This window comes from Melozone crissalis, unplaced genomic scaffold (assembly GCF_028551555.1).
Source record: "Melozone crissalis strain CALT ecotype California unplaced genomic scaffold, PUWL_Pcris_2 ptg000086l_1, whole genome shotgun sequence".
Lineage (NCBI taxonomy): Eukaryota > Metazoa > Chordata > Aves > Passeriformes > Passerellidae > Melozone > Melozone crissalis.
Window position 1 is genome coordinate 3,410,248 of NW_026535863.1, and position 12,253 is coordinate 3,422,500.

The 12,253-nt window shown below is 43.5% G+C and overlaps 1 protein-coding gene across 4 annotated transcripts in view; it reads right to left on the minus strand.

Annotated features, from left to right (window-relative positions):
* Nucleotides 1–12,253, minus strand: part of SRGAP2 (SLIT-ROBO Rho GTPase activating protein 2) — a 134,097-nt gene that overhangs the window by 15,610 nt on the left and 106,234 nt on the right. For all 4 annotated transcript variants that reach the window (XM_054290704.1, XM_054290703.1, XM_054290705.1 and 1 more), the window contains exons 14-17: nt 11,445–11,522; nt 6,350–6,484; nt 3,447–3,552; nt 2,020–2,244 (exon numbers count right to left, since the gene is read on the minus strand). In XM_054290704.1, the coding sequence (XP_054146679.1) occupies nt 2,020–2,244; nt 3,447–3,552; nt 6,350–6,484; nt 11,445–11,522 (544 nt within the window). The remainder of the gene's footprint in view (nt 1–2,019; nt 2,245–3,446; nt 3,553–6,349; nt 6,485–11,444; nt 11,523–12,253) is intronic.

Sequence of the window (12,253 nt, forward strand, 5' to 3'; positions counted from 1 at the left end):
CAATTCCTTCATCTGTAACATCAGCTAAAAACATCAGAGAGAGGGGTGAAATGAAGAGAATTTCCAAGAGGTTTTGGCAAGTGCTGTGCACACAGCAGTGATTTTGGAGGAGCCTCTGGATGAGGAGGGATCCCACAGCTCTGAGACAAGCCAGGGAAACAAGGCCTGCTCTGTCCCCACACTGACTGCACTGAAAAAAACCTATTTATTTTAGCCATGAAAATAACCATTGCCATTGCTGTGAGGCTGAAGGAGAGCAGGAGCAGTGTGGGGGAAGTGGGGCAGAAATGAACATTCCTGATCCTCAGAGGGAGGGATCAGCTCAGGCAGGAGGGAAGCAGAGCTTTCCTTTCCTTTCCTTTCCTTTCCTTTCCTTTCCTTTCCTTTCCTTTCCTTTCCTTTCCTTTCCTTTCCTTTCCTTTCTCTTCTCCTTTCCCCTTTCATTTCTCCTCTTCCCTTTCCTTTATCCTTTTCCCTTTCCTTTCCATTTCCTTTCCTCTTTTCCCTTTCCCCTTTCCTTTCTCCTTTCCTCTTCCTTTCTTTCCCTTCTCCTTTCCTTCCTCCCTTCCTTTTCCCTTTCCTTTCTCCTTTCCTCTTCCCTTTTCCTTTCTTTTCTCCTTTCCTTTCTTTCCTTTCTCCTTCCCTTTTCCTTTCTTTCCTTTCTCCTTTCCTTTTCCTTTTTTTCCTTTCCTTTCCCCTTTCCTTTCTCCTCTTCCCTTTCCTTTATCCTTTTCCCTTTCCTTTCCCTTTCTCCTTTTCCCTTTCCTTTCTCCTTTCCTCTTCCCTTTTCCTTTCTTTTCTCCTTTCCTTTCTCCTTCCCTTTTCCTATTTTTCCTTTTCCTTTCTCCTCTCCTCTCTCCTCTCCTTTCTCCTTTCCTTTCCTTCCCCCCTGCCCAGATGCCAGGAGCTGCTGTGCCTGAATTGCTTCCAGATGTGCTCTGAGCCCGAGCACGCGGCCAGCCCTCTGGAGCCCCGGGATGGAAATGGTGATTTTGCATTCCTGCCTCTTCCCTCCCCCCCTGCAGCCCTGGAAATTCAACTGTGCCACAGCCTTGGAGGTTCCGCTGCAAGTGACCCCTGCGGCTGAAGCAAAGGACTACAGAAAAAACAGAGAAAAAAGGAAAAAAAAAAAAGGAAAAAAAAAAATCCACAACAAAAAGAGATTGATTTTGGCAGCCACCAAACCAGAACATCCAAGAAAATCCCTCCACAGCCTTGCCCTTCAAGATGAGTGAGTGAGGTTTGACAACTGAATAGCTACTTTATAGCAGCTTATTTCTTTACAGCTGATGACTCTCCAGAGAGACCAGAGCCATCTTTATTGCTATAAAATAGATTTAATATAAACATAGATATTATATATAATATATAATATATTATATATATTGTATATCATTATATAAAAATATAATATATATGAAATATATATAAAATAAATCCTGAATTTATATATATATCTAAAAAAATAAATATAATTTAATATACATGAAATATATATAAATATATATATTTTATATATTATATATAATATAAAGGTATTATAATATATAAACATATGTTTATATATTAATTATATATTTTTATAAATTTAATATAGAAATATATATTAATATATTATATATAATATATAAATATAAAATATATATTTTTTTATATATTTTATATATTTTACATATATAAAAAAATATATAAATATATATTTTATATATTATATATTTATAGATAAAAAAATGTATATAAATATATGTAAATATATAAAACAAATCCTGAATTTAAAAATATATTTTATTTATAATATATTATATATTATTAGATATAAAATATATATGTTTTATATATATATATAGATATATATAGATATATATATATAGATATAAATATAGATATAAATATATATATATAAATATATATATAAATATATAAACATATAAAACAAATCCTGAATTAGCCAACACTGCTGCAGCCCCCTAACCCATGGATAAGCATCCAGCCATGGCTCTGTCAGAGCATCCCTCGTACCAGTAATCCTCTGTGTTCCCTCCTCTGCTGTAGACGGGGCCCTCGAGCTCCCTGGGCCCTGGGAAGATGTTCTCGTGTTGGATGATGATGGTTTTGATCAGCTCATTGACGTGAGCCTGGCAGGAGACCTGGTCATGGCCCTCGGGCACGGACATCAGCGTGGGCCCAAAGCAGATGGCCAGGTTGTAGGGATCCATCATGTTCTCTTCGCTGAACTGGGATAAACTGCAAACAAACAGAGGTGGGAAGGAGGGTGAACAGCAGAAACCGTCATCGTTGTCACTGTCACATCTCCTGAAAAATCCCTTTGCCCAGGATTCTTCTCCTGGGAAGCTGAGAAGCCTCAGAGAAAAATGAAAACAATAATTACCGTATTTGCTTCTCCTGTGTTTTGCTGCTTTGGAATGTGTTTGGAGATTATTTACCCACAAGTGATTGTTTGATTGGTTTCATGTGAATTGTTTTAACTTAATGACCAATCACAGTCAGGCTGTGTTGGACTCTGGAAGGAGTCAGGAGTTTTCATTATCATTCTTTGTAGCATTCTGTCTGTAACCTTTCTCTATTCTTTAGTATAGTTTAGTTTAGTATAGCATAAATCATTATCATATCATATCATAATAAATTAGCCTTCTAAGAACATGGAGTCAGATTCTCAATTCCTCCTTCATCCTGGGGACCCCAAAAATACCACACACCATCACCATCCTCTGCTCACAACACAGCTGAGCTCAGAAGGTTTGTTTTGGGCTTTATGGGATACAAATATTCTGGATCCAGGTAAGAAATGAAACAGAAGCTGCAAAGAGGGTTTGAAAGCTCTGGGTGCCGATTTTCATATTTGAAAATATTATTTCTTCTCTGTTGTTGTTGTTCAGAGCCCACCTGCAAGCCCAACTCAATACCAGGGTTACAGTAGGATTAAAACTGAATGGATTTAAACTGAATGGATTTAAATGGAAAGAGAGGAGGCTAAATGAGATATGGGGAAGAAATCCTCCCTGTGAGGGTGGGCAGGCCCTGGCACAGGTGCCCAGAGCAGCTGTGGCTGCCCATGGATCCCTGGCAGTGCCCACGGCCAGGCTGGGCAGGGCTGGGAGCAGCCTGGCATGGAGGAAGGTGTCCCTGCCCTGCCCATCCTCAGTAATTCCATGTCTGTCCCAGAGAGAGTTTATCTCCCAGCAGAGCCCTGGGAGCCAGGGATGCCAGGGGAGGGTTTGTGGGCAGCTGCTGGAGCAGAGAGGCAGCACAGGGGCACCTGGCAGGGCCACCGAGCACATTCCTCAGTGCCAGCTCAAAAAGGAGGACGCCCAATTTTAAGGGAATGCTGCTTCCCACCCCTGCAACTGAGGCCATCCTATAAAACCACCCCAGAGCTGCCAGAGCTGCAAATCAAAGGCTGTGAAGGCGCTGCCAGGGGTACTCACTGATTGAGGAATGCAAAGAGGTATCTCATGACAATCAGGGTGGTCTTGGGCAGGTTCAGCAGCACCTTCCGGACGTGCAGCGCTCGCTCCTGCAAATTATCCATGGCTGGAAAAGAGAGAGAGCACAGAGAGAGTCACCCCTGTGCCACAGCCCCAGGGCCACCAGGACCCTGCCCTGCACACCGGGCACCAGCAGAGACCAGCAGGAGGGGACTGGGATGCAGAACCTGCCAGAGAAGGTCCCCAAACACCTCCCTGATGTTGGGGAAGATGAAACAGGAGAGCCTTATAAAGTCTGGCAAAAGAGTTTGAGAATATGGAAACTATAAGTGAGATTGAAATGAAAGCAAGCTTTGAGAGCCCTCAGTTACTGAACAGCTGGAAAACAATGGTGTGGCCAGGTGAAGGTGATCCCCTTTGGATGGAACAACACCCTCTGCTTGCAGACAGGCCCAAGGGTCAGAGCAGACCCTGCAGCTTGGCAGAAGGGCCCAAAGAGGAGTTTTTAGGGTTTAAAATGTAACACAGTGTGGTAATGTAATGATTCTTATAGGCTGTATGGAAATGCTATAGGATTTGTATCTTGGACTGGATTGGATAGTGAGAATCAGAATATTCAACACAGAAGAAGATTTATGGTATTGTAATGGGAACTTTGCTCTCTTACCCTCTTATCCTCTCATCCTCTCATCACAGACATATTTTCTGAAAAATAGTTTTGCTAGGATTTTTTCTCCTGAGATGCCCAGAGATTACATGTAAACAATAATTATCTGCTGCTGTGGAATGTAACAGGTGCATCTGTGATTGGTGTCATGGGGTTGTTTTTAATTAATGGCCAATCACAGTCAGCTGGCTTGGACTCTCTGGTAAGTCACAAGATTTTGTTATCATTCCATTTCTTTCCTTTCAAGCTTTCTGATGAAATCCTTTCTTCTATTCTTTTAGTATAGTTTTAATATACCATTTTCTTTGAATATAATATATATAATAAAATAATAAATCAGCCTTCTGAAACATGGAGTCAAGATTCTCATCTCTTCCCTCGTCCTGGGACCCCTGTGAGCACCACCACACACTCTCTCTCTCTCATCCTCTTTACCTCTCTCTTTACTTCTCTCAGGGCCAGCAGGGCCCTGCACCCTTTGCAATAAACCCCACATTCCAAGCCCTGGCTGCAGAGATCTCTCGTGTCCGTCTGTCCTGACCCTGAGTGTGGGAGCTCTGGATGTCACCTGGCACAGGGGCTCCTTCAGGGCAGCTGGGACAGGTGGGTGTTTGGAAAGGAGGAGCTGGAACACTCCAATGAGCGCAGCTGAAGGCTGAGGCAAAGGGCTCTGTGTGCTGCAGCCTGCTGAGAAACATTCCTGATCCTCAGAGGGAGGGATCAGCTCAGGCAGGAGGGAAGCTTTCCTTTTCCTTTTCCTTTCCTTTTCCTTTTCCTTTCCTTTTCCTTTTCCTTTTTCCTTTCCTTTTCCTTTTTCCTTTCCCTTCCCTTCCCTTCCCTTTCCCCTTTCTTTTTTCCTTTCCTTTCCTTTCCTTTCCTTTCCTTTCCTTTCCTTTCCTTTCCTTTCCTTTCCTTTCCTTTCCTTTCCTTTCCTTTCCTTTCCTTCCCTTCCCTTCCCTTCCCTTCCCTTCCCTTTCTCCTTTCCTTTCTCCTTTCCTTCCCCCCCTGCTCAGAAACAAGTGGGCAGCATCCATCAGCTCACAAGGGAGAGCTCCTTGGGGGGGAAAGGGGATTTTCCTTCTCAACATCACACAAATCCAAGTCTGGAAATGCATTTATCAGCAGCCCAAAAGCACGGGCCATTCCTGAAGCAGGGATCTTTGCCTCTCTCCAGGGGCTGCCCCTGCAAAGGCCATTTCTCCGTCGGGCAATGGAATCATTCCTCAGTTCTGGGGGATGCAGCAAGAGCCAGGCCACTTAAAAACAACACAGAAACCACAAACAAGCCTCTGCCTGGCAGAAACACCTTCAGCAACCATGAGAAACGTTAACAGTGAGTGCCCTGATGATTGATGTGCTGGAGCAGGAGGCAGCGGATGGTCCCTGGTGGGTATGACGCTAAAAGGAGCACGAATAAAAACCACCTTGTCAGCTGAGGCCGGCACACGGGAGCATGGCAGCAGATATCCAGGGAAAGAGATATCCAGGGAACCCTGCTGGTGATCCCTGCCTCAGACAGGGCATTTCTGACATCCTCTGATGACAGCTCTTCACGATTATTTTACACAAAAGAGGGTTTTTTGCTTTATTCTCTTTTAAAAGAATCCTGTCACCGAGCACTGGCTCACAAACCCCATCACACAGCCCTCAAAATCTGACTTTCCATCTCCTTGTTCACTGATGTCAGAGCAAGGGTGGCTGTGAAAAGGTGACTGGGTAACAGAAACCAGCCCAGCAGCACAAGAAACCCCAAAATCTCACCATGGAGTCAGGAAAAAAAGGGGAAAGTAAGAAAAGACAAGTGTGAGGATGAGGAAAATTAATCCTTAAAATCTGTGAATTTCCATCTCCTTGTTCATTGATGTCAGAGCAAGGATGGCTGTGAAAAGGTGACTGGATAACAGAAACCAGCCCAGCAGCACAAACCCAGCCACAGAAACCCCAAAATCTCATCCTGGAGTCAGGAAAAAAGGGGAAAGGGAGAAAAACAAGTGTGGGGATGAGGAAAATGAATCCTCAAAATCTCAGAATTTTCATCTCCTTGTTCATTGATGTCAGAGCAAGGATGACTGTGAAAAGGTGACTGGATAACAGAAACCAGCCCAGCAGCACAAACCCAGACAGAGAAACCCCAAAATCTCATCCTGGAGTCAGGAAAAAAAGGGGAAAGGGAGGGAAGACAAGTGGGGGATGAGGAAAATGAATCCAATTTCCTTCCAGTTCTTCATGTACTTACTGACACAGGCAATGAGGTCATGGAAGATGTCCTTGGGGAACAGGGGGTGCTCCAGGCCTCTGAAATAGAGCTTGAGGACTCCTGCTATGGAATCCATGTCGTGGTCATTCTGGTCCCCAGCCAGGGGATCTTCCCCTTAGGAGCAAGGAGAGAAAAATCAGAATATTGGAGGAAATCAAACACTGGGGGGAATCAAACACTGGGGGAAATCAAACACTGGGGGGAATCAAACACTGGGGGGAATCAAACACTGGGGGAAACCAAACACTGGGGGAAATCAAACACTGGGGGGAATCAAACACTGGGGGGAATCAAACATTGGGGGGAATCAAACACTGGGGGAATCAAACACTGGGGGAAATCAAACACTGGGGGGAATCAAACACTGGGGGGAATCAAACATTGGGGGGAATCAAACACTGGGGGAATCAAACACTGGGGGAAATCAAACACTGGGGGAATCAAACACTGGGGGGAATCAAACACTGGGGGGAACCAAACACTGGAAGGAAAGGATTTGTGTTCATCCCACCCAGCCCAGGGGCACTGCAAGGGTGAGGCACAGAGAGACGATGCCCAGGTGGGAAGCTCTGCCAGGAATGCCAGGACACTCCGATGCTTCATGTGACACCTGGGCCAGCTCTGTCACCCCAACGTCACCCCAACGTCACCCCGGCACACACAGGGGTGTGGGGGTGCTGCTGCAGCAGAGACATCCAGGTGTTCTGGGCAGGGGAGAACATGACAGCTCCAACACCTGACAGGCGGATTCAGGTGACCCAAAAGTGCAGCTCAGGTGGCACAGGGGACACTGAGCATCACACACCTGGTCCTGGCGATGCAGGGGACACTGAGCATCACGCAGCTGGCTCAGGTGACACAGGAGCATCACACACCTGGCCCAGGGGACCCAGGGGACCACTGAGCATCACACACCTGGCCCAGGGGACACAGGGGACACTGAGCATCACACACCTGGCCCAGGGGACCCAGGGGACACTGAGCATCACACACCTGTCCAGGTGATAGAGGGGACACACAAACATCACACACCTGGTCCTGGCGATGCAGGGGACACAGGAGCATCACACACCTGGCCCAGGGGACACAGATGACACACAAAGCATCACACACCTGGCTCAGGTGATGCAGGGGACACAGGAGCATCACACACCTGGCCCAGGGGACACACAGACATCACACACCCAGCCCAGGTGATAGAGGGGACACAAACATCACACACCTGGCCCCAGGGGACACAGGGGACCACTGAGCATCACACACCTGGCTCAGGTGATAGAGGGGACACACAGACATCACACACCTGGCTCAGGTGACACAGAAACATCACAAACCTGGCTCAGGGGACACAGGGGATGCACAAACATCACACACCTGGCCCAGGGGACACAAGGGACACAGGAGCATCACACACCTGGCCCAGGGGACACACAGACATCACACACCTTATCCGGGTGACACAGGTGACACACAAAGCATCACACACCTGGCTTAGAGGACACACAAACATCACACACCTTGTCCAAGGGATAGAGGGGACACTGAGCATCACACACCTGGCCCAGGTGGCCCAGGGGACACACAAAGACGACACACCTGGCCCAGGTGACCCAGAAACATCACACACCTGGCTGAGGTGATAGAGGGGACACACAAACATCACACCTGGCCCAGGTGGCCCAGGGGACACAGGAACATCACACACCTGGCCCAGGTGACCCAGGTGCATCCCAATCACAGGGACACAAGCATCACCTGTCCCAGGTGTGTGCAGACCCAGGGCATGGGGTGTGGGAAGTGTTTCTGGGACAATTTGTTGCTGCAGATCCACCAGGTCTGCCTGCACTACCAAAGGGAAGATGCTTTCCCTGGGGAAAACTCCCTATCAGCCGTAATTGGATTTAATGATGGGGCAATCCTCAGATTGAAGCCATATATATCCATTGTGCGACTGAAATTACCAAAGCTTGCCTATTATCTCAATAACACACAGGATAATAAATGGGCCACTCCAAAGATGAGCACCAGCCCTGGTGTTAACTGCACCAAGGGCTCTGCATGAGGAAATGAACTTATTTATTTGTTTAATAAAACTGCAGGGACCTCACTGGTAACTGTGGCAGTGTTCTACAGCACACGTTTTACAGAAAAAAGTGAGAGGAAGGGAGGAAAAAAATCCTCTTTTTTATTTCTGCATGGAACCAGTGGGTATTTCCCCAAACTGGTATTTCTTTATATAAAAATCTGATTCTAATAAAATGGGTATTTCCCCAAACTGGCATTTCTTTATATAAAAATCTGATTCTGATAGAGTGGGTATTTCCCCAAGTTGGCATTTATTTATCTAAAAATCAGATTCTAATAAAATGGGTATTTCTCCAAACTGGTATTCCTTTATATAAAAACTTCTTGATATAAAAAATCTGATTCTGATAGAGTGGGTATTTCCCCAAGTTGGCATTTATTTATATAAAAATTTCTTTACAAAAAATCTGATTCTGATAGAGTGGGTATTTCCCCAAGTTGGTATTTCTTTATCTAAAAATCAGATTCTAATAAAGTGCATACTTCCCCAAGTTGGTATTTCTTTATATAAAAATTTCCTTATATAAAAATCTGATTCTAATAAAGTGGGTATTTCTCCAAACTGGTATTTCCTTATATAAAAACTTCTTCATATAAAAATCTGATTCTGATAAAGTGGGTATTTCCCCAAACTGGTATTTCTTTATATAAAAATTTGTTTTTAAAAATTTGGTATTTCTTTAAATAAAAATTTCTTTATATAAAAATCTGATTTTGATAAAGTGGGTATTTCCCCAAGCTGGTATTTCTTTATCTAAAAATTTGATTCTAATAAAATGGGTATTTCTCCAAACTGGTATTCCTTTATATAAAAACTTCTTGATATAAAAAATCTGATTCTGATAAAGTGGGTATTTCCCCAAGCTGGAATTTCCTCATATAAATTTTTTTTTAATATAAAAATCTGATTCTAATAAAGTGGCCATTTCCCCAAGTTGGTATTTATTTATATAAAAATTTCTCTATAAAAAATCTGATTCTGATAAAATGCGTATTTCCCCAAACTGGTATTTTTTTATATAAAAACTTTTTAATATAAAAATGTGATTCTGATAAAGTGGGTATTTCCCCAAATCGGTATTTCTTTATATAAAAATGTGATTCTGATAAAGTGGGTATTTCTGCAATATGGTATTCCTTTAATAAAAATTTGTTTTCAAAAATTTGGTATTTCTTTAAATAAAAATTTCTTTATATAAAAATGTGATTCTGATAAAGTGGGCATTTCCCCAAGTTCGTATTTCTTTATATAAAAACTTCTTCATATAAAAATCTGATTCTGATAAAGTGGGTACTTCCCCAAACTGGTATTTCTTTATATAAAAATTTCTTCATATAAAAATCTGATTCTGATAAAGTGGGTATTTCCCCAAACCAGTATTTCTTTATATAAAAATTTGTTTTTAAAAATTTGGTATTTCTTTAAATAAAAATTTCTTTATATAAAAATCTGATTCTGATAAAGTGGGTATTTCCCCAAACTGCTATTTATTTATATAAAAATTTCCTTATTAAAAAATCTGATTCTGATAAAGTTGGTATTTCTTTATATAAAAACTTCTTGATATAAAAATCTGATTCTGATAAAGTGGGTACTTTCCCAATCTGGTATTTCTTTATCAGAATCTGATTCTGATAAAGTGGGTACTTCCAAAAGCTGGTATTTCTTTATATAAAAATTTCTTTATATAAAAATCTGATTCTGACAAAATGGGTATTTCTCCAAACTGGTATTTCTTTAATTTCTTTATATAAAAACCCGATTCTGGTGCTTTTCCTGACGGTGACACACACTCCTGCTGAGTGTTTTCGCTCTCAGGTGGATGGGGTGACATCGCCCACCACACCTCGCTGCTCATTAAAATCCCCTCTCCCCCAAAAGCAAAACAAAGCCCATTAATGCCTGCCCTTGCCCTGCAGCAGGGAAAATCACGGATGCCACTCTCGGGGAGCACGGATTGCAGGGATTTCCTTATATAAAAATTTCTTTATATAAAAATCTGATTCTGACAAAGTGGGTATTTCTCCAAACTGGTATTTCTTTACCAGAATCTGATTCTGATAAAGTGGGTATTCCCCCAAGTTGGTATTTCTTTATATAAAAATCTGATTCTGACAAAGTGGCTATTTCTCCAAACTGGTATTTCTTTAATTTCTTTATATAAAAACCCGATTCTGGTGCTTTTCCTGACGGTGACACACACTCCTGCTGAGGGTTTTCGCTCTCAGGTGGATGGAGCTGGGCACAGGTGACATCGCCCACCACACCTCGCTGCTCATTAAAATCCCCTCTCCCCCAAAAGCAAAACAAAGCCCATTAATGCCTGCCCTTGCCCTGCAGCAGGGAAAATCACGGATGCCACTCTCGGGGAGCACGGACTGCAGGGATTAACAGCAGCCCTGTTGTTCCCAGTGTCCCGAGGAGCAGCAGCTCCTCTGAACCTGCCCAGCACGGAGCTGATGAGCCAGGAGGCTCCCAACTGCTCCCTGCCTTTGTGTGGAGAGGCAAAAAACCCAATCTATTAAAAGCTACCTCAAATTAACACTCTCTTGAAATTCCCCCCTCTCCGCCTTGCTGGTGTTTTGAATAAACGTAGCCGAGCTGCGCCTCAACAAGAGAGGAAAAAGCGCGTGGAAATTCATCCTGCAGCACACAAAGAGCTGGGGAGAGGGGAGGAAACTGCAGTTGCACCCTCACAATGAAATCCTCCGCGTCCTCTGGTGTTGCAAACAATCAATAAGCTATCAGGCGCGAGGGGAGATTGGATTCGGAATATTTATTGCGCGGCCACTCCACGGGGCACAAAGCACAACAGCAAACAAGTGAGAATTCAAGGTTAATGAGCACCAGGGAGGGGCTGGGGAGAAACTCACCCAGGAAACACAAAGATCAAAGGGGCAAAAAGAAGTGAGCTGAACTCAGGGCAGTTCTGAGGGCTCACACAAACCCCCACATTTGGCAGTAATTGCTAGAAAAGCTGCCCCTTACCTCTCTCAAATGCATTTTTGATGTCGTTCACCTCAACCTGGGACCCAGACACTCTGAAAATTCCTTCGTGCTGCAGACCTGCAGGAAAACAAGAGATGCTGATGACAAGATAAGATGGATTAGATAAAAGAAGAGGCACCTTCAGCAGCCACAGCTCCTGTGATAAAGGAGAAACAAGAACAAAGGCAGAGGATGCTGTTTAAAATCCACTTTTCCCTGAGATGTCCAGAACATGAAAAACCAGAACTCAGCACAGACAGAAGAATTATTAACCCTTCTAAACTGCTGGAGTAACAGGGCTCTGACAGCCATTGATGTCATCTCTCACCCTGGAGGATCCCCAGAGGATTTTACAACCCAGAGGAAGTCATAAACCAGCAGTGGAGCAGCCAGGAGTAAAATACGACCAATGCCAGGAGGAAAACGTTTAAAATGTTTAAACTGAGATTAAAAAGGGTTCAGTTGAGTCTGTTGGAAAATCAAAGCCAATTGTGGAATCTGAAATCAGCATCTCCTGGTGCTGAAATCAGCATAATCCTGAGGGATTTATCCCCCATTAGTTCCCATTTCAATGTGGTCTCAAGGATTTTGAACAATGCCAGGAGGAAAACGTTTAAAATGTTTAAACTGAGATTAAAAAGGATTCAGCTGAGTCTGTTGGAAAATCAAAGCCAATTGTAGAATATGAGTGAGAGAAATCAGCATCTCCTGGTGATGAAATCAGCATAATCCTGAGGGATTTATCCCCCATCAGTTCTCATTTCAATGGGGTCTCAACGATTTTGACCAATGTCATGAGGAAAATTTTA